Source organism: Larus michahellis, chromosome 9, assembly GCF_964199755.1.
Source record: "Larus michahellis chromosome 9, bLarMic1.1, whole genome shotgun sequence".
Classification (NCBI taxonomy): Eukaryota; Metazoa; Chordata; class Aves; order Charadriiformes; family Laridae; genus Larus; species Larus michahellis.
In genome coordinates this window covers 21,917,021-21,938,500 of record NC_133904.1, presented here as the reverse complement: position 1 = coordinate 21,938,500, position 21,480 = coordinate 21,917,021, and the positions used below count along the sequence as shown (strand labels likewise).

Sequence of the window (21,480 nt, the reverse complement as noted above, 5' to 3'; positions counted from 1 at the left end):
TCCATCCCTTTCTGTGCCACGGAGGACCAAATGCCATGGTAAAACCCAGGGGGTTTCACTGCATGAAGCCCGTCTGTCTCTGAAAATGGACCCTTTCACGGCTGAGCGCAGGGATGCTCTGTGGTGTGACCCTCAGGCTGGGCGGGTGGCTCCAGGGAACAGCAGCAGGGACGTTGGGGTTGCCTGTGCAACCCTGTCAACCGGGGCCCTATCTCTGTCTCTGGAGACAGAAACCGGCAGCCTTTGGCAGCTTTTGGGGTCTACTAAGGAAGCAGGGTTGACTTTTGTGTGCAGGAATGACCCCCTAATGCTGCTTCTCTCACCCCAGTCCTCTGATATCCCCGTTGTCATAACAATTCCTCGGGGAAGGGCTCGCTGAGAGACCGGCATTATCGTTCCTGCTTTTTCCAAGCATTCAAACACAGCTGAGGTGGCACAAAATAGAAGGGCCAAGTGCTACAGCCTCCTTTCCTGTGCACCTCATTTTGGAGGCTTAAAGCTCACATCGGGGACCTCAGGAGACAATCCTTAGCAGCAGATCCTCTGGGATGGCAGAGGAACCCATTGCATCGGTGCCCTCTTCCCATGTGCTTGCCCTGATGTTGCTAACTGAGCATCAGCCAGGCGTGGCGTGTATCAGCAGTGTCACTGCCTTCTCCGAGCCTTATCCTACAAAAATAGATAGTGCCCCTTGGCTGGAGGATTTCACCAGATCTCCTCAGGATAAAGCTCAGCCGTCACAGCGGGCAGCTTGCTGAAACGTCTGCGGGTGTGCAGCTGCAGTCGGAAACATTTGAGCTTCCCGAATGTCAAAGAAACAGGATGGTCGAATAGCGCAGATAACGTCACGGTGTACGGTTTCGCTATAAATCACTTGGGCAGCCTCATCCAGATAGTGTGTGACATGCCGATCGCCCCATCCCAGAGTGGAGATTGCAGATATAGTATAGGGGGAGCACCAAGTCTTAAAAAAGGAGCAAGAAAATTATACAGGGTCTCGGCCGTGGCTGGAGAAAATGGGGAAGTGTTGCTCCTTGGGAAGGTGCCTTGTCAGAATGGATTGAATTAAAAGCCATTGAATGTTCTAGAGAGACAGATCCCCTGCCTCTTTGTGCACAAACAAGGCATTGAAAGGCAGAAGGGTTGGAGCCGATTAAAAGAAAAAACACTTTGTGCAGCGTGACGGGGTTTGTGGGACCTACTACTGCAGGACGATGGCAAAGCCAGGAGGCCCTGGATGAACGAGTATCAGCGATGCCGGGTTAATACTTACGATTCAAGCAGAAGTTGGGCAGTGCCATATGGTATAGGTGGACCACAAGCACTCTGAGCAGACCCAGGCAGTAAAATTATGTTAATTTTCTATTTTCTTCTCTTCACTAGGTTGCAGCAACAGTGGGACAGCCTGCTAGTGGCCTAAAACACCCGGTGTCCAGTCCAACCATAGAGACCGGTCAGCAAGCCAACAAGTCAGAGGAGCTCAGGAAAGAGATGCCTGCCTGCCAGGAGATCAGGGAGTCTGGGAAAAGGACGAACCCTCGGCTGAGGCCTCGGGAGACGCCAAAGCCACCAGCACCTTCTCCAGACCACGTGGAGCCCACCAAAGAACACCCTCCATCTAGGAAGCAGGCAGAAGGACATTCCCATGCTCCCGAGGGCAGGGAGACCCAGCAAGGACTGTCAAATCAAGAGGACAAGAGCCAAGGTGAGGAAGAGCCATTGCTAACGAAATCGAGTCCTCCAGAGCCTGGAGAAAACACTCCTCTTGAGCAAATCGCACATCAGACAGCAATAGAGGATGGAAAGTGCAAAGGAGCAGGAGCAGAGGTGACCGGGAGCCATCCCGGTGCAGAGTCAGGACAGAGCAGTGCAAAGGAGCCATCTCCCAGGACTGTGCACAAGGAGGTGGGAGGGACCCCTTTGGGGCATCAGGAGACTGAAACTGCAGCTCCTGTCTCAGTTCCAGTTGCCAAGGAAGAGAGGCTTCCCACTCCTGCAGCAGGGACGGCAGCGGCTCAGGATGTACCACTTGCAGCTCACGTCACCCCAGGGATGGAGGCTACGGCAGGGGTGGTCCCGTCTGGAGCCCAGCTGCTGCCTCCTGCGAGCAGAGAAACCGAAATCAAACAGGCGGGTGGATCTGCCCTGCAACAGAAGCTTCCAGCCAGCACGTTAGCAGGGGAGAGTGCCAAACCGGTGGCCATGGGACCTCAGGGGAAGGAGGGAGGAGAGCAAACAGACACAACTCCACGTCAGCGACTGGCAGCACCTTCGGGCGCTTTTGAAGGAGTCATTGAGGTTCAACCACAGGTACCACTGGTCCTGCCTAGCCCCGACAGACCTCAGGAGATGTCTTTGGAGGAGAAGGTGCAGCACAAAAACCTTGTTTCCTCCTTGAAGAACTACCTGCTGCTGCTTTTACAGATGTCGGATAGCAGTAAGGATGCCACAAAAGAAGACGCAGACCCCAGAGACAAGGAGCAGCCTGAGGCAGAGGCGGCCGTGGTCCCAGAGATAGGCATTGCAGGCTTGAGCCCCCGCACCTCCAGGAGAGTTTTGGAAAAGGTACAAAACAATCAGCTCTTCCAGACAGCAGAAAACTTGCCTCTGACCCCTAGGACGTCCAGGCGGATCACGGGCATGATCAATGAGGAGTTTGTTACCAGCAAGGAGATGCTGGCTTGCAAACCTGTGCCACCAAAGAGACGTACCAGGGTCGCTCCCGAGGCAGAGGGGCCACCCCAGCTCTCTGTGCCTGCCATCGTGGTGGGCAGCATGCCAGCAGCAGGAGCAGGGCAGCTTCCTAGTGATATTTCCAATTTACCTCCAGCCAGCCCTGAGAAAGAAAACCCTGGTGACCTTCTGGCAGCGCTACCTTGTGCTACACCAGAGGAGCTTGCTTCCGGGGCCCGACGCAAAATATACCTGCCAAAAACCAAGCAGGTAGGGGAGGAAGAGGAGGCAATCCCAGAGAGCCAAGGTCATGTGAGAAGTCCTACCGTTTCACCACGGCAATCCAGGAAGAGCGCAGCCCAGCTGCAGACACCTGCCCTGGCTCCATCCCCTCCCATGGAGCAACGCTCACCAACTCTCACGAGGAAGATGGCCACGTTGGAGGTGCCTAAGCTGTATGAGGAGCCCACAAGTGACAGCAGTGGTGACCACGAGGTACCTGAAGATGCTAAGCCAGAAGCACAGCCAGCAGAATCCAAGAAAGCAAATAACCCATTTAAAGGTAAGGGAAGAGGTGATCCCCGTGAAGCATGTTTCCTTGTTGCCTACAACGGGAGCCTGGCCAACTGGGCTGGTGATAGTCAGCTGGGGCCACATGGGTTCTGTGCGTTTGCAGGGTTTTCAGCATCGCCCTTTGGCCATATGAAAGCCAAAAGTCTGCCCCAAGACTTCTTCCCTAGCGCAGGGAGGGCAGAGGAACGCAAGAGATGGCAGTGCTGAGACTGGCTGTCTCCACAGCTGGGACTTAGCCGTGGCAAAGGAATCATAATCCTCGGGTTCTTGGTCTGCATGTCCTGGTCCTCACCATGCCTCATGCTGGTCGGGGCCCAATGGGGGTCAGTGGGGTGCACGCTCCTTTTCCACCTCCGTGGTCAATGCTAATTTGATCCCTCATGGCATCAAATTAGAAAAGGCATAATCCTGCTGTTGCAGTGCTTGCGGGAGCCAGATGATACCCTCGTGGAAATCAGCCCTCTTGCAAAAGTAAAGGCAACCTTGAGAAATCCCTACTTGAGTAGATCAAAGCTTCCTCCAACATCGCATGGTGTTTCTCTGCGTTGCCTCTGGCTGAGCCCCACTAGGTGTTGCGGTGCTGCACTGTTGGAACGAATTTGTACCACTTGTATCCCACCGTATTTATCCAAGTGGAGCTCTGAGACCTTCCCTGGGAAGGCGATGTTATACTGGGCTGTGCTGACACATGTGCAACACCCAACACCAGAGTCCTAAGCAGCAGCGCAGCTGCAGCCAGCGCTGTGTGTCTCACCATCCATCTCTTTGCACCCTGTCCTTAGCTCCACAGGTGATTCGTAAGATCAGGGCAGAACAATTTTCCGATGCGTCAGGAAACCTGAAACTTTGGTGCCAGTTCTTCAATATTTTGAGTGATTCTAAGCTGATGTGGTACAAGGACGAGATCCCTGTAGCAGAAGCCCAAAGGAGGTAACCTGCCGGCTCCGCTTTGTTGTAGTCCTTGCTCATAGCCCTGGGTTCGTGTGTTAAACCTGGCTCCTTGCGTTTGCTGGGGTGAAGATGCCCCTTCTGTGTTAGGCTGCATGGGAAGCTCATTGCATGGCACGGTACGTTGTAAATTTTACCTTCTCGGTGCCCGGGGAGGGAGGGATCGCCCAGATGGGGAATTGCCAGCAAATTTGTCCTATTGATGGTCCATCTGGAGCCTGACTTAAGGGCTGGTGCTTTGAGTAGCAGAGCCCTGGGGAGGGCAGAGCCTGACCCCGAACCTCGGGGAGGGCCAGGAAGGTGCTGTGCCCATCTTTGGGTTTGAGAACTGGGTATGGGCTGCAAAACTGGGACCCCAAGTGATACACGTAGGGGGGCAGCTGTGCTGGGAGGCTCTGGACACTGCACCCGAGCAGGTGTTTCCATGCAGCCACCGCTGACAAGCACCACCAGGGAAAAAGCAGCCCTGTCTGTGTCCCTTGGCACTGCCCTTGCACTGGGAGAGCATGTTCAGACAGCCGGGTGGCATGCTGTATCCTGGGTGCTCCTTTGGGTGCATTACGGAGAGCAACTTGTTCTCAAGCCCAAGGGAGCTTGTGTGGGAACATCACCCATGCTGGGTAGGATTTGCCTGATGCCTTGGAGTGTCCCTTGAGCTCCCTTTATAATGAGCAGGCAGAAGGAGGTGCTTCTGGGGCCGAAATGATCTCCTATGGCAGATACTGGAGCTGGGGCAGGTGGACCAGGAGTGGCCATTGCCTTCTAGCTGACCAGAGCAGGGCCGGCTCAGCCAGTGGGTCTCAGGATGAGGGTCCCACCTCTTCCCTCTGCGGCCCATCATCCCCTTGCTCGTTCACGCCGGCCATGGGGGTCAGAAACGGGCCTTTGGTTCTTGTGGAGACCTATCTGCCCGGTGTGTCATCACCTTGGCTAGAGGGACTGCCAGCCCAAAGCTCGGTGTTGCAGGCTGGAGAAGGCTGGAAGCCTGCTGGTGCTGAATTCGTGCTTTGCCAGGCCCTCAGAGAGGGGGGGCTGCAGGATGGGGGGTGCTGTCTGCCCTCACCCCTGAACGGCTGAAAACGAAGCTGGGCACCCCTGTGGCTGTTTGCCTTCCAGCCATCCCATCTAGATGCAGGTCTGTTAGCCCAAGCGCAGCCCTGACTCAGCCACCCTGAAGGCAAGTAACTTTATCGGTCTGTAGCCCAGTCTTGGCCAGATTTTGCCGGGCTTGCCTGGAAGATGAGCATCTCTGTGAGTACAAACTGCAGGGCAAGACTCCTGGTGTCATGAGGTGCTGGGGAGCAGCTGGGATGCTCTGGGGCTGGCTTCCTCTGCAGCCCTCTTCCAGCCCTCCAAGGGTGGCGTGGTGCCCCCCCCGCAGTGCGTGTGACAGGGCTCCCCTGTGCCCCTACATGTCACACGGGGCTGATGCCATGCTCCGCTTTCTTCCAGCGCCGGCGACGAGGGCCAGGCAGCCTTGGCTGTCGTGCAGGCGTCCCAGAAGGACTGCGGGGTCTACCGGTGCGTGATCAGCAACGAGTACGGCACTGACTCCACCGATTTCCTGCTCAGCCCAGAAGGTGAGGAGCCCTCAGCAGCCTGGCAGCTCTATGGGCTGCCTGGCTGTGCTGTGGGGCAGCGCGGCAAGCCACGAAGAGGGCTTGGTGGCAGGCTGTAGAGGGGGAGCCCTGCACCCCCCAAACACCGCCTCTGTGAGGTGCCTCTGCCTCCACCTGCTAATTTATGAGTGATTCACACCTCCTTCCTTGCCGTCTCTCAGTGTGCCATCCTCCTTGGTATCCCTCGGTGTCCCATCTACCTGTGGGGCAGGGGGGGATCCTGGCAGGCCTTGACGCCTTTTTGCTTTGTGTCTCCTCTAGTGCTGTCAGGATTTGTCTTGCGGGAAGAGATTGAAGGTAAGGGCCATGTGCTGACAAGCTGCAACTGCTGCCCCTCGCTGTGCTGGGGACAGGCAGCTCTGTGGTGGGGGCAGGAGGTGTCCCCCTTGTCCCCCCTCACCTGCTCTTCCCCCCACCAGTTGGAGAGGAGATCGAGATGACGCCCATGGTGTTCGCCAAGGGCTTGGCTGATGCAGGCTACTGGGGGGATAAGCTCTTCGGGCGTGTGGTGAGCGAGGACATGGAAGTGGGCGCCGGTTTCCTGCGCAAAGCCTGCCGTGCCAGAGCCATCTACGGCCTGGAGCCCATCTTTGAGTCTGGCTGCACCTGCGTCATCAAAGTGCACAATTTCATTGTCTTTGGGACCAAGAATGAGAACAGCCTCATCGAGAAGAACTACGATATCACCATCCAGGTGGGCACCCTCCGCCTGTCTCCCCACTCCTCCTCCATCTGTCTGAGCCGCAGTCCTGAGCTCTGTGCCCACTTTCTTTATTTCTATCCACTTTCCTGAGTGCTCCGGAGGGGTCGGGCTGTCCAAGCGGGCTGCCGGTGTCCTTGTTATTCTTGGCTACAGCTCTTCTCTCTGAGCAGCACTGAGCTGCTTGGAGCTTTTCTGTCACTTGTCCTTTGCTCAGGGAAACAACTGGCAGCGGTCCCAAGGAATACCTCGCCACGCAGGGGGTCCTAGGGAGGCAGTGGTACAAGGCGGGACAGGGCCCTGACTCTCTTGCTTGCTTCTCCAGGAATGTAAAATCCAGAATTCCAGCCGCGAGTACTGCAAGATCTTTGCTGCTGAGGCACGAGCCGTCCCTGATTTTGGAGCGGTGCCCGAGTAAGTAAGGCTCCACTGGCTTGACAGCCTGGCGGAGTGTCCTGGGGGATGGCAGGAGGGTTCCCTGTGGGTGCTGGGGACATCCTGAGGGGCAGCACCCTCTTCTTCCACCCTCGCGCGGGAGGGATACTGGGGGGAAGGCATGGGGAGAAGGCAGAAGCCAGGGTTGCAGACCACGGTGCACATCTCCACGTGCTGCGGTGGCAGAGCTTGCCGGCTGGTGCTGACCCCATCTCTGCACTCCTGCGCAGGATAATTCCTGTGTACCTGATTTACCGACCGTCCAACAACATCCCCTATGCCACCATGGAGGAGGACCTGGGCAGGCCCTGCGAGCAGTACTGTGTCACTGAGAGAGATGGCAGCTTGGTGGCACGAGGCACCTCAGAGATCGTGCTCAAATGCTGCACTTTCCAGCATTGGGTCTACCAGTGGACGAATGGAAACATCCTCGTGACGGACATGGAAGGTAAAGGGATCTCTCATCTGATTCCCGTGGCCCCTCGCCACCCTCTGGCCTGCAAAAGGAGGAGGAAGAGCCCTAGCCTGGCCCTCCTCCCTCTTTCCCCACGTGCCATGGAGCCCAGCTCCCAGGGCCATGACCTGCCCTTCGTGCTGGTGCCCATCCTTCTCTGGGCAGAGACTGGTTGTCCTCCCTCTTGTTGCAGGAGTGGGATGGAAGATGACCAACGTGCGGATCGCCACCAACCTGAAAGGGTGAGTGACCCCAAGCTGCTGGTGCAGGATGGCCTCAGCTGTCCCCAGCTCTGCTGCTCTGGCGGAGGGCCATGGGGGTGAGCATGACTGGGCTTTGTCCTCGGCTCCCTGCTCTTGCCAGATGTTTCCTGGTGCAAAGCAGGGGCTGAGGATGGCTGTGTTGGCAGGTTCCAGGGCCTGAAGGAAAGCTGCTTCCCCTCCCTGCTGGAGCAATTTGTGGCCGCTCACCAGTGTAACCGTTACTGCGGCATCCTGGGCCTGAAGACGCTGGAGCCAGCCAAGCCCAAGGGCTCCAAGAGCCCCTCCATGGGTAGGAAATCTGCCCAGTCCAGCCCCCAGCTGCAGAAGAAGGGGCTGGCGAGTCCCCAGGGGACCCGTAAGGCTGCCGTGAGCCCCAAGAGCTCCCGGAGAGCTGCGGAAACAGGGGAGGCCCTGGCAGCCTCCAAACCCAGCTCAGGAGACAGCGGCAGGTCTGGCCGCCCACAGTAGCCGGAGCGGCTGCAGCTGGGACCCCGGGCTCCAACACCAGTCTGAGCAGCCCAGAGGCAGCCCGTGAGTGGGCCGGGGAAGGGAGACCCTGGCAGCAGCCGCTGCCCCTGCTCTCCTCCCTATGGCTCCTGCTCTGGCCCGTGGCGCTCGCGTTGTGTGGTGTGTGCTAGTGTGAGCGGCTCGGCCGGGGTCATGGAGGGGCTGTGAACTGGAACCCTCGCCCGTACCTTTTCACAAGAGCTGCTGCCAGTGGTGGAGCCTGGGGGCCACATGTCCCCCCACGCTCGGGCTCGCTTTCCTCTCTCCAGTCTCTCCATTTGCCTTCCTTAAGGCAGTGGCTGTCAGAGCTGTTCCCTCCGGCTTTGCCGGCACTGTGCCCTCTGCCTGGCTCCCTTGAGCAAACTGGGATTCCGGGCTGCCCTCCTGCCTCCCAGCACCTCGTGTCCCTCCTTGTGTCCTCCATAAAGCCACCGCGCCAAGCCCTGCCAGTGCTCTGTGTCAAGGATGTGAACCCTAACAGCGCCTAGGCGGTCCCCTTTGCCCTGGCGCACTGTGATTTAAAAGTTTTTGCTGCAGAGGGGTTTAGTGGTGGGCTGCAGCGCTCCTGCTGCTGCCGCATGTGGCTCTGGGGTGCAGGCCAGTCCCCTGATGGGGTGCTGGCATCGGTACTGGCGGCTGCACGGGGATGGGATTTTGCTTTACCCCCCCTCCTTTGCCTGGTGGACACTGCAGGTGACGGTGCTGCTGTGGGTGCCAGCCAGCGCCATGGTCAGGATGCTCTACCTCACACGGGGCGAGGTAGGGAGGCCTCCCCTCCGTGCCTCACGCCACTTTGGCCCATGCGGGTGTCCAGCCAGCAGGAGTCACCCCTCCTTGCCCACCTGCTGCGTACAGACCCCGTACGCCCTGCCCAGCCCCACAGCACGACCTGGTCACACTTGCTTAGCGTCGTCCCCCACTTCTGCACCTGCCCTACCGCGGTGGCAGCAGGTAGCACCCCCTCTGGGCCCCGCGGCGGGAGACGGCAGTGGATGGGCAGCGATGCTCACGAGGGAGAGTACAGCGCCCTGTGTTGCATCAAGCCTCCCTTGTGCCCGTCGGCTCTCTCAGGCAGCCGGCAGAGCGTGGCAGGGGGCAGCGAGGCTTGCAGAGAGCCCCAGCTGCTGCTGCTTCATCTCGCTGCCGAGTGTCACCTTCCCCAGGGCTTCAGAGGAGGCCGCCGGGTGCCAGCAGGGCCACCCCGCAGCGTGGTGTCCGAAACAGTGGCTTGGTGCAGCCGGGCAGAGGAGGGCAGGGAGTGGGGCTGAGAGTGCAGCGTGCTCTGGGGTCCTGGTGCTTTGTTGTTAGGTCATTGTAAAATAACGATGTACATAACGTGGCCCTGTTGGCGAATGGGTGCTCTCGAGTGCAATAAAGCAAGAAGGACTGGCCTGGTCCCCAGTGCTGTGGTCCCTGCGGAAAGGACACACCCAAGCGCGCGGCAGGACGGGGTGGCTTTGCATTTGGGGGAAGGAAATGTTTTCAAGTAATGGCTCTATCCCCCTCTGCACCCCATCCCGGTGAGAAGAGGGTGGCCAGGGCTGGACCCTAAAGCTGATGAGGTTTGCAGCCAACGCTGGCTACAGCCCGATAAAGCGCCCTGTGCCCTGCAGGACGGCTGCAGTCGGGGCCAGGGATGCTGAGGGCAGGCACACGGGGATTTCCAGGGTTTATTTGGGAGCAGTTCGTTGTGTCCATGGGGCCAGCACCTACGGGCGCTGGTTGCAAGGTGCACAGGGATGTCCATCATCATGGCAGTGGAGAAGACCAGACACGCAGGTCTCTGGCAGGGTTTTTTCTGCCTGGGGGATCAGTCCTGGCAGACCCTGGTGCCCTCGCCCCTGCCGCGGGCAGCTGCCTGCGGGATTCTAGGTTGTCCCTATGCAGGACGTGTGGTTGTAGTGCCCGCAGCACTGCGTCAGGCACAGCACGCTGTCCCCCACGCCGGCCCAGGGTCCCGTGAAGGAGAGCGTCCCGTTCTCGAGCACCGAGCTGGAAGGAGAGAAGCGGGGTCGGGACAAGCTGCCACCCCACCACCCCGGTCCCCCAGCAGGGCCGTACGGCTCCTTCCCACCCACCTGGCAAAGAGCTGCTTGCAGCACATGTACGTGGTGTAGCTGGTAGAGCTGAAGTTGGCGGTGCTGAGGAAGGTCACGCAGTCACCCAGCTCCGTTGGCACATAAAGGAGACCTGGGGCACAAAGTCTCCTGGTCGGGGCTCGTGCGAGCCCATGCATACAAATCCCACGCCCTGACTGTGCGTGCAAATCCTGTGCCCCAGCCCCACTCGCAAAGCCCGTACCCCAACTGTGCTTGCTTGCAAGTCCTGTACCTGGGACTGTGCTTCCAGGTCCCATGCGCCGTCCCACCACCTCACCCCCTAGACAGACGCAGCGGCGGCCCCGGGGAGCTCCTTGCAGTGCCCCACATGTCCCGATCCCAGCCCAGCTGTGGATGAGGGTCCCTGGCAGAGCTATTGGGCTTGGGCAGCACCTGGCAAAGCCACGGGGGGACAGCAGAGGGGTTGGAAACCCTGGCAGAGCCATGGGGAGGACAGCCCAGCCGTCCCCGTCCCTGCCACCTGTGTTTATAGGGGTCTTCATCCCTCTGCCTGTCCCTCCTCAGCTCCTCCTGGCCCCGCTGGCAGTGGCAGGGACCTACCTGCCAGGCAGGCGTTGAGCATGGAGACGCAGATGCCGGTGAGCAGGGCTCGCAGCACGACGGAGGCCAGGTCGCCCTTGCGCTGGGGCACCATGGAGGCTGCGGGGCAAAGCAGAGACCGGGGCCAGTCAGAGCCTTGCTCCGGCTCTGCGCCAGGTTGAGGACAGGTGGGGACATGTCCCAGGTCCCCGGCTGGCTCTGCCACCCGGTGCCCTGCCCACCCCAAGCCCTGGTGTCAGAGCCCTCAGCGCTCTCAGCCCTGGAGTCTCTGCTCTTTGCCCCATGGCTGGCTGGCACCTGGGCTTGTGGCACATGCACGTGCTCTTGCCCACGGGTGCAGCACAAAATCATCCCTATCAATGCGTAAAAGTCCTGTTTCTTATCTGTGTGCTGGCAGAGACCAAACACGGAGGCTTGAGGGCAGCACGTTCCTCCTGCCCCAGCTGAGCCCTCGCTCCCCGGGAGCAGGATCTCCCTGCGTGGTGCCCAGGCACGCAGGACGCGGGTCACACTCACCCAGGCCTCCCAGCATGATGCCGATGGAGCTGAGGTTGGCGAATCCGCAGAGCGCGAAGGTGGTGATGCTCTCAGCTCGCTCCTGGAGGAGACAGCGACAGGGGCTGGTCACCTTGGCCCAGCCACCAGAGCTGGTCATCAGGCCCAGAGCACGCAGAGCTGAGCACCGTGTCGCAGCTCCCAGCCCAGCCGGACACCATGGAGCCGAGTCCCACATCCCCATCCCTTCTCCTTCAGCTGTTTTTGGGAGCGAGGATGCAGTTGGTGGGCAGCCTGCCCCTGGGAGAGGCTGGGCTGGGGGGGACAGAGGGCCCTGTAGCGCCATGATCTGCCCCATCAAGAAGCAGGATTAATGGGACAAGGGCTTCGCCGATTCCTTCAGAATGAGCCCAGCAGTGCGTGGACATCCAAGTCTAGCTGTCCACAGGTGCACTCCCACCCCTAGCACCACCATCCCCCTGCCTGCCCTCCCCCTGTCTGCCTGGCCAGGTCCCATGCCCTGTTTCGGCTGGCTCCATCCCCGCGCTGTGCCCGGCAGGGTGGCCGGGTGTCCCTCACAGATATCCACTGCTTCCGGCTCCCGTCCCACTCCTCCAGGCCCGACAGGCGGTTTTTCTTGTAGGTGGCCAGCTGCTGGTACGCCACGAACTCGTTCAGGAAGATCTTGATCCCCAGGAGCTCGGCCACCAGCGGCGAGTCTGCCCAGTCTGCCCCCATGAGAAAGGCCACGGGCATGAGGACGTAGGAGCAAATCACCTGGGAAAAGTGTCCCAGAAGGGAACAACTCAGGGCTGACCACCTGCGTCGCCCCCGGCTCAGACACCCGCTGCCAGCACTTGCCCAACACCCAGCAGGGGTCTCGGCAGCCTCCTGAGGCAGTGGGCAAAGGTGGGCATGGTGGGGGGGAGCCTCGGGGCTGCCTGTGGGGTTACCTGGAAGGAGAGCCCCTCGATGTCCACCATCTCCCCTAACCAGCGCAAAGCAGCGTTGATGAACTCCAGCACGGCCAAGAAGGCAATGAGGTTGGCCGCGATGTTGGCCACGAGCCCCACGGAGGCGGCAGCCCCATTGCTTGCAGCTTCCAGGATGTTCTGCTCTTCCCTGTGTGGAGAAAGACCCCGATGGGCTCATGTGGCCGCACAGCTCCTGTGTGGGCTCAGCTCTTGCTCTGTGGGTGTGCACACACCACAGGCTCCCCCAACCTCAGACACGTCCGCTTGTGGCCCTGGAATTGCTCCCATGGCTTCCCCACGCTGGCCAGGATGCGTGCAGCCCTGCGCCACCATCCCCCTCCTCGCACTCACCCGCTGGAAAGGCGGATGCTTGCTTTGCCCTTGAACTTGGACTCTTCCACTTCGGGGTAGACGAGTTTGGACATGGCGAGGGCGCAGGGTGCGGCCATCACGGAGGCTGCGATCAGCGATGCCGCGTCTATCTGCAAGGCGCACGCCGTGGGCTGAGGCACCTCCGTGCGAGGCTGCGCCCGTGGCGTGCCACCCCAGGGCGCCCCAGCACGTGGCCGGCATCAGCCAGCGAAGCTCGGAGCTGCTCGGGGCTCCCTGTTGGCTCAGTGGGGGGGAAATGTCCCTTTTTTTCCCATCTTAGCCGGCCGCGGCATGTAGGGCAGCTCGCCTGGATGGAGGCATCGCTGGAGCCGCAGGGATCGCAGCCTCGGAGATGTTAATCTCTCCTGCTGTTTGACCTAATCGTGATGATTCTCGTCCCTCCCTTGTCCCTGTTTATCACTATCAGAGCAATAGGTTGTGCAACATTGCGAACTTCTACCTGCTGACGAAGAGCCAGGCTCCCAGTCTCACCCCTGCCCGGCCCACCTAGTGACAACATCTCATTTCGCTGACCTTTCACCCTTGGCTTCCCGTTTAAGGAGACTAATTAACGTTTAAAGAGCAGGAGCTCAGCCAGCACGTCAAGGGGAAGGTTTATTCCCCATCACGGAGCGCTGATGAGGCCAGGTTTGGACACCGCGCCTGGGGCTGAGGCACCGATGGACTGGAGAGGGCATCCCGGGGGGCCGGGGCACAGGACCACCAGGGCGATGCTGCAGGAGCTGGGCTTGCTCAGCTGGCAGGAGAGAGGGCGCAAGGGGCTGTGGTTGCTGTTCCCAACTACTCGAAAGGGGTTCGGAGGGAAGACGCTGCTCAGAGGTGCCCAGTGAAAGGGTGAGAAGCAACAATGCAGTTTCAGTGGGGAAATCCCAGCTGGATATAAGGGAAAAAATTGGTCCCCGTGACTGGGACGCCTCTGGGGTGGACCAGAGAGATGAGGGGAGATCTCCGTCCATGGGGATGTTCACCACAACCCGGACAAGGCCCTGGGCATCCCCTTGGGCTTTGCCATCACCTCATTTGGGTGGGAGGGTGGATCAGAGACTCCCAGTGGGTCCTTTTGGGCTAAATTATCCCGTGATTGGGTGAGATTTGCACCACTCACTGTGCAAGGACAGGCAGTGAGGGCCCCACCGCAGTGCCCTCTGCCTGGAAGGAGTCCGGGGTTTTGGCCACACCAGCCAAAGTGAGGCTGGACATGGAGGCACCCTGCCCTCATCCTGCTTATGGAAGGGGACCGTGGGGCACCTGCTGGGGGTCTCCTCTCCCCCTGCAAGTCCAGGGCAGGTCTTGCGTGTCAGGACCCCACAGCCAGGAGCATGTGGCATATGTGACTCACCCCAAAGGATATGTAGGCACCCATCACGCTGCCTGCAATGGTGGAAAAGCCACCGGTCATCACAGCGTGGATTTCTGAACGGGTCATGTCTGCCAGGTAGGGGCGGATGAGCAGTGGGGCTTCCGTCTGTGAGAGAGAAAAACCCGTTGTCCTTGAGGGAGGGCCACGCGGGGACACGGGTCTTCTGGGAAGGGAGGAGAAGACCCTTCCTCTGGGCAGGCTCAGCTGCAAGGGCTGAGAAGGTGAGTCTTCTGCCCAGGTCCTTACCTGTCCCACAAAAATGTTCCCCGCCACACTGAGGGTCTCGGTGGGAGTGGTGCCCATCGAGATCTGAAGCAGCCAGGAGATCTGGGGAGAGATGGGGCCACTGCATTCATAAAGGCTCCTGGCACCCTGCCACCCACTCCGGGAAGCAGGGCACTGTGTGGCCCTCCAGCCTGCTGCAACAGAGGTGGCCTTGGGAAGCTCCACCAGACCAGGTAGCAACATCAGCCCCAGGGTTGGGCTTTCTCAGGAGGAGATGCAAGAAGGAAGAGGGGGTTTGCGTGTATTCTTTTAGCAGGACAAATCACCTCAAATTAGTACCACCCCGGTTTTCCTGGGACATCCCACAGCTGATCATAGTAGTCAGAGAAGCCACCAGGGGCTTCTACTTTCTGCCACTGTCCCAGAGCCAGGTGTGTGGCCCTACCTTGACAATGAGCCACTGCATGACGCCGAGGTAGTAGAGGATGGACATCACACAACTGAAGAAAACAACGATGGGCAGAGTCTGCAGGCAAGGCAGCGGGACGCAGGGGTTAGAGAGCAGAGCAGCACGTCTGAGCACACCTGGGGACCAAGCCCCTCTGTCCCACAAGCTGGGCACGGCACGGTGCCACATAGCCAGCCCAAGCTATCGGGTTGCCACAATGCTGGGCCAGCGTGGCAGGAGGGCCAGGGGCCAGCGCACATCCCCCATGGCACTGAGGAGGTCTACAGGCGGGTGCAAAGCTGAGGGAGACCCATCCTTGAGCTGGTTGAGCTCCGGCAACACCGGCTGCATTCAGCTCTCCGGGACCCAGCAAGGCAGCCAGGCCAGAAGACCAGGCTCTGCCTCTCCCTCCCGTACCCCGTTCCCCGGGCTGACCTGAAAGGCAAAGACTTCTTCAATGAGCGTGTTCCCGAAGACGAAGCTGGAGCCAGCTGTGGTGTAGCTCAGGAAGTACTGCAAGTGGAGAAGTTACATGGTAGGACAGAGGTCTCCATTAGCTCTTTCCCTGACATCTCACTTCCACCTAGCAGGGGGTTGTACCCACAGCTCCCTTCACTACCCCGCCAGAGAAGGACCTTGTGAAACCTAAGCTGGGGACACTGGTTTGCTGTCTCCGAGTCACAGGGCACCGCTCCAGCCTGCAAGGGGGACCGCACCAAAGGGCCTGGGCTGCTGCACAGAACCAGGAAAGAGACGGCTCTTCTCCAGCTCCCCCCAAAAATGTTTGTGAGCAAATGTGCAGTCCCCGCAGCTTCTCTGCCCCGTGCCACCCTCTGCTCTTCCTGCTGATCCCAGGGGAGTTACATGGAGAGTGCAAGCATGGGACAGACTCAGTACCTGGATCTGATCACCCAGCCACTGGAAAGCTTGGACGCCAGGGGATGTTCGGAGGACGAAGAGTCCAAACAAGAACTCCAAGCCAAGACCCCAGAAAACGGCTCTCCAGGACACCTGGGGACCAAGAGCAGAGCGGGGACTGAGAGGTTAGCGAAGGCTCTAGACTTCCCCCTCTGCCTTCCTGCCCCTTTGACAGCTGCACATGGCAAACACCATCACACTGTGCCCTGGGTGACAGTCCTGGGGGTGCTAGTAAAGAAAGTGTCATAGAAACCCACAAACATGGTGATGGTAGAAGAAGACAAGTCGGTGGGATGCAGGAACCGGCTGATGGAACATAACCTGCCAGGCTTACCCAGGAGGAGACAAGCATAGAGACCTCCTGATGGTTTGACCAGTAGTACAGACCCTCTAGGGCAAAACTTCCTGTTCCTTTGGAGGAAGGGGATGGAGAGATTGCCCAAAACATTGAAGCAGGTTGGGTTGGAAGCCACTGGGGCTTCCACCATTTCTGCCCAAGCCACCCAGGGCGCCTGAACCTCAGACCCACCTTCTACCTGCAGACACCTGATGCTCAGGCATGGGTCTGGTGCTGGGTCTCTGGGTCTGACCCGCTATGAGGGACATGGTGGAAAAGAGGATGGAGACACTAGGGGGGAGTCCTGAGCTGAGCAGTGGGAAGAAGGTAGCTTTGGGTCTCCATCCAGCCAACCAGCTCGGCTCCCCAGGGTGTGCCCAGCTCTGCCCTGGAGCCCTGGCAGGCTTCTGCTTCCTCCAGGGAGCTCCGGCGGTGGGCCATCTGGAGATGCCAGTGGGAAGGGAGCACTTGTTCCCCAGTGCTGGGTGGCTACCTCCTGCGAGGGGACCCATGGCCAAGCCACACCTGAAACACCTACTGCGCCGTGGTGCTTGGAGCAGGCAAACAGGAACAGCACCAAAAAGCAGAAGCCAGCTAATGAGATGAGCTGCTCCGGATTTCTGGAGGTGTCCAAAGCCAGCCACGTGATCAGGCCTCCCAGGAGGGCCACCCACACCAGCCTGCAAAGGAAATCCCAGACTGTCACAGAGAGGATGTCCCCATGGGGAGAGCAGCTCAGGAAGGGCAGGATCTAATTGTGCAGGAGATGCCACTGCAAGGACCATGCATCTGATGAAACCTGGGGGTCGCACACCAATGAGGGGTGCGAGTAGCCATCACGCCACTGAGGTAGAGCAGTAAGACGTTTCTGCCATGACTTTTAAGTGGCTCCCAGGTTGGGCCATGCCTTATCATTCAGGAGGTGCCTGCACGGCACCAGGGCATGTGCCCAACGCCAGCGGCTGTCAGTTGCACCAGCCCAGCTCTGGTGGGGCAGCCATGGGAGAGGGGAGCAGGCACCGGGAGGGATGTGGCCCTGCCTCTTCCTTACTCACCATTTCAGCCATGGCCAGGACTTCTGGAAGCACTTCCAAACGGGGCTGAGGAGCAGCAATACCTTTGCCCCACAGTGCTTCTTAAAGAAGCTCCAGCAGGCGAAGAAGACAACCACAGCAGTCATGATGACCAAGGCAAGGGCTCGCTGAAAGTTGAGCCAACAGGCCGCAATGAAGTAGCACAGGTAGGCTGGAGAAGGCACATTGGGGGTCAGAAATGTCAGGGCCAGAGGATCACAGATTCGTAACACTAACCAGGGCCAACAATGAGGTTCATTTCCTCCAAATGTCCTTTCCTGGCCACCCTTGAGGCTCGCATCTGTGTGTGGGGAGGACTTGGGGAGTACCACCCCAGCAGCCGGGCGCACTGGTGGTAGCAACCCAGCTGTCTGGGGGTACGTGGGGCGAGCAGAAGAGGCACAGCAAACCCTTTGGGTAGGAGGGGAAAAGGGAGGACAGTGAAGTGCAGGTAGGACCCATGGACAGGCGTGGTGGGGTGAGGAGGAGGAAGGCAGTGGGGCTGGTGAGAGCAGGTATAACCTCCAGGTGGGTGTCTGTGCCCAGTGCTTGGAGTCTGTGGGCACAGCCCGCCAAAGGGATGTGGAGATGGGGTCTCGGTGCTGGGAAGTCCTCACCTACTCCAAGAAGCCCCTGGACGACCATTTTCAACACCTTGGCATGAGCCTTGCAGAAGCGCTTTGCCTTGGATGCCGGCTGCAGGGCCTTCCTGGGAAGAGTCACACACCAGAGACGTGAGAAGTGCAGAAGATGGATCCTGAAGATCAACCCAACCCAACGGAGCCGGGTCGTGACCGTGCCTCCCAGAGGGCGCTTGTGGCAGCGGCACGGTGGTGTCGGTGTGCTGTGGCCTCTATCACTCTGCTGCCCACACCCTGGAGGAGCGAGCTGGCCCGTTATGGCAGGGGAGACCCCACTACCCAGCCCAGCACCCCGGGCACCCGAGCGGAGGCTTGCTCTGGGTGGCTGCTATGGGGACAGAGAGCTGCCACTGCCACCCTGCAAAGCCGTACGAAGCCATCAGGCACCCTGTCCCCTCTGTGGTCAATGTGACCCTACTCTGCTCCCAGACCAGGTACTTGCAAGCCTGGTTTGACTCCAGGAGAAACGCCGGCCCAAGGATTGTGGACTCGCTCTTATCGCTGGAAATACCCCACATACACACACACATCTCCAGGGGCTGTCCTACCTGCAGTAGGAGGACAGTCTCCCTTCTCCTCTCCTCTCCTCCTTGCTCTCGCCACGTGGACCATCACATTCCTCATAGAGTCTCTCCTCCCCCTGGAAAACACGGTTAGCGGGAGCACACTGAGCAGCTCCTGCAGCCCGACCCGGGGGAAGGGAGGACTCACCAGGGAGCTGAAAGCTGGGTTATCTGCACCCTTCTCAAGGTTGTCCAGGGTTATCTGTTTTTCTTCCATCTCCAGAAGTGATGCAGCTTCAACGCATCAGAGAAACTGCACTGCGAGGGACCAACGTTGGCTGGGGAGAGGAGGAGGGGATCAGCTTTGGGAAGGATGAACATCCAACCCTGATTTTTCAATTTTGGGTCTCTGAGAGGAGGACACCCTTTGCAGTAGGGATTCGGAGCAGTTCCTTCACCAGCATGTCAAGGGACCATCCCAGGGGGTCCTCAAGCCATGGGGCTGGTGTGCTGACTGCCTTGTTCTCCTGTAACTCTGGGAAGGTCTGTGCTCTTCTGTGCTTCCGAGGAATTACAGGAGAGGATTAGATGCAGTAGGGAGAGCTGGTACTCCTCCTCCAGGTTGGTGGCAGTGGCCACCAGCCTCCACGAGCCCCTTTGCAAGGGGGGTTTTGCAAAAAATAAATCTGCCCCCATCCCTCATGGAGAGCTTGTGGTACAACCGAGTAAGATAAGGAAGAAGGTCCTTTCAGGCTGATAACTAGTACGGTGCAGGAGCGATAGGTAGGAATAAGCGGTAGTTCGCATGGGAACTGGTCCTAAAGGATGATCATACTGGGAGAACTGGTCCAGCAAAGCCAGAAGAACCAGTATTATGCTGGGGCAGGAACCCTTGGAGCATCCCATTTGCACACTCTCCCAGTTCCTCTACCTGGAGAAGGACGAGGGAAGAGTAGAGAAGGCAGCGATCGGCGGTAGGAGCACCCTTGTGTAAGGACAGAGGGAGGAAGGCGGTGTCCTTGTTTGGAGGAGGGTCGCAGAGCTCTGCACGGAGAAGGTGGGAGCAGGAGGGTCATCGCCTGCTTCCTGCAGCCTGAGAACTAGGGGCTGCTGAGGGCAGCGACCCAGCCCCAAATGAAACGAGTCGGGGTGAGGAGTTTTGGAGAACATCCCCCTCAACGTGGGACCTCGAGGCGGCTGAAGGTGGTGGTGGGCTCCACAGGCCAGCGGAGCCACCAAGGGGGACCACTGAGACGTGCTGGCCCCCGGCGTGTCCCTAGGCTTGTGGTTCCTTGGCAGCAGGGCAGGACCCTGGGCCATGGTGGGAACCCAGAACCCCAGACCTCCTCCAGAGCCTCCAGCACCGCTGGCGCCTCCTGGGGCTCAGGGATCCCCCCCAGGACCCTGGCAGGATCTGGAAGATACCCCTCCCCAAGCCCACTACCGTTTCAGGGACACCCCCCAGGACCCCTCTGGGCTCAGTGACCCCTCCAGGACCCCCCAGGGCTCCGGGACCCCCCGGGGCTCCCAGCTCTCCCTGTTCCTCCCAGTGGACCTCTGGGCTGATGCCACCTCCACAGCCCCCCAGTGCCACCCCCCGCCACACATGGCTCATCTGCCGTTTGTTTTGATGATGCCCCATTGGCTGCCGATCAGTGGGGCAGCAGATGGGCACCCCCACGGGCCCCCTCGCCCCATGGTTCCCTGTGTCCTCACGCCATGCCCTCCCCCCGTGTCCTCCTGTCCCCCACGGCCTCATGGTGCAGCGTGGCCACACGCCCCTCTGCCCAACCACGGCAGCCCTGCACCCCACGCCCTCATGCCCCCTATGTCCCTGTGCCCCATGCCCTCATGTCTCCATGTCCCCGTCCCCCCCTATGTCCTTGTGCTCCATGCCCTCATGCCCCTCACACCCTCATGCCCCCACAGCCTCATGCCTCTGTGGCCCACTCCATCGTGACCCCCATCTCCTCACGCCCCACGCCCTCGTGCCCCCCATGTCCTCAAGCCCCGCCATATTCCTGCATCCCATGCCCTTGCACCTCTATGTCCTCATGCCCACCATGTCCCCGTACCCCACACCTCCATGTCCTTGCGCCCCCCCATGTCCTCGTGCCCCACGCCCTCGCACCCCCTACACCCTCACACTGCCCCACGTACCCCCACCCCACGCTCTCACCCCCCCATGCCCTCATGCTCCTCACACCCTCATGCCCCACGCCCTCACGCCCCCATGCCCCACTCCACTGCGACCCCCATCTCCTCGTGCCCCACGCCCTCACGCCCCTGTGCCCTCGCCCCCCACGCCTTCACGCCCCCCCATGGCCTCGCACCCCTCCCCGTGCCCCACGTCCCCCCACGCTCACCCGCCAGCCCCGACGTCTGCGCAGCTCCCGGTCCCGGTTACCGATTAACAGCTCGGTCCAAAGAGCTGGGCTGGGCCCCGCGGCCGCCACAGCTCCTCCCGGGGCTCACGCCCGGCCGCCCACAGGGCACCCCGCCGCCCAAAATAGGTTGCCCAGGGGCACTTTCACACCCTGGTCAAGCGAGCCCAGAGGGAAGATATGAAAAGCAGAAATCCAACCTTTACCCGCATCCCGGGTAAGGAGCCGGGCACCTGCGGCCTCTGGGGCCGCGGTGGTGCAGGGTGTGGTGTCACCTGGTCCCTGAGCAGTGCGGGGCGGACAGGGCTGCCCCCAGCGAAGGCGCTGCCCGCCAGCAGGCGTGGGGTACCGCTTCTTCAGGCGGGTGTCCATGTGCCATGCGGTGCCTCTATGGAAATGCTCCCTGCGCCGGTTCCCCAGCGCATACGAACAGCACCTTCTCCCTGGGGATTTTATCCAGTCCTGTTGCTAAAGCTGCCTAAATTTGCAAGTCCAGAGGAGGCCCTGGAGATGTTGGGAGGGCTGGAGCCCCTCTGCTGTGAGGAGAGGCTGAGAGAGCTGGGGGGGTTCAAACTGGAGAAGACAAGGCTCTGGGGAGACCTTCCAGCCCCTTCCAGTCCCTAAAGGGGCTCCAGGGAAGCCGGGGAGGGACTCTGGATCAGGGAGGGGAGCCATGGGACTAGGGGGGACGGTTTTACACTGCAAGAGGGGAGATTTAGATGAGATATTGTGAAGAAATTGTTTGCTGTGAGGGTGGTGAGCCCCTGGCCCAGGTTGGCCAGAGAAGCTGTGGGTGCCCCATCCCTGGAGGTGTTCAAGGGCAGGTTGGACGGGGCTTGGAGAAGGTGGCATGGCGGGAGGTGTCCCTGCCCAGGGCAGGGGGTGGCACTGGGTGGG

At 60.0% G+C, this 21,480-nt stretch overlaps 2 protein-coding genes across 4 annotated transcripts in view; one reads left to right on the top strand and one right to left on the bottom strand.

Moving 5' to 3' along the window:
- The window catches only part of ALPK3 (alpha kinase 3), a 34,066-nt gene extending 24,498 nt beyond the window's left edge, over nucleotides 1-9,568 (top strand). For all 3 annotated transcript variants that reach the window (XM_074601946.1, XM_074601945.1, XM_074601948.1), the window contains 9 exons: nucleotides 1,384-3,235; nucleotides 4,029-4,176; nucleotides 5,647-5,774; nucleotides 6,075-6,110; nucleotides 6,233-6,507; nucleotides 6,839-6,927; nucleotides 7,179-7,396; nucleotides 7,596-7,644; nucleotides 7,812-9,568. In XM_074601946.1, the coding sequence (XP_074458047.1) occupies nucleotides 1,384-3,235; nucleotides 4,029-4,176; nucleotides 5,647-5,774; nucleotides 6,075-6,110; nucleotides 6,233-6,507; nucleotides 6,839-6,927; nucleotides 7,179-7,396; nucleotides 7,596-7,644; nucleotides 7,812-8,133 (3,117 nt within the window). In that variant the 3' untranslated portion in view covers nucleotides 8,134-9,568. The remainder of the gene's footprint in view (nucleotides 1-1,383; nucleotides 3,236-4,028; nucleotides 4,177-5,646; nucleotides 5,775-6,074; nucleotides 6,111-6,232; nucleotides 6,508-6,838; nucleotides 6,928-7,178; nucleotides 7,397-7,595; nucleotides 7,645-7,811) is intronic.
- A 472-nt stretch (nucleotides 9,569-10,040) lies between these two features.
- LOC141749004 (sodium/nucleoside cotransporter 2-like) lies at nucleotides 10,041-18,476 on the bottom strand. The gene is made up of 17 exons (XM_074601949.1): nucleotides 18,408-18,476; nucleotides 18,245-18,336; nucleotides 17,673-17,764; nucleotides 17,038-17,227; nucleotides 16,521-16,662; nucleotides 15,625-15,738; nucleotides 15,163-15,240; nucleotides 14,725-14,805; nucleotides 14,301-14,381; nucleotides 14,034-14,159; nucleotides 12,653-12,783; nucleotides 12,281-12,449; nucleotides 11,907-12,104; nucleotides 11,349-11,430; nucleotides 10,833-10,931; nucleotides 10,251-10,362; nucleotides 10,041-10,164 (listed from the first exon to the last, which is right to left on the bottom strand). Exons 1-17 carry the CDS (start codon nucleotides 18,474-18,476, stop codon nucleotides 10,041-10,043), a joined length of 1,980 nt encoding a protein of 659 aa, XP_074458050.1.
- Nucleotides 18,477-21,480: the final 3,004 nt, after the last annotated feature.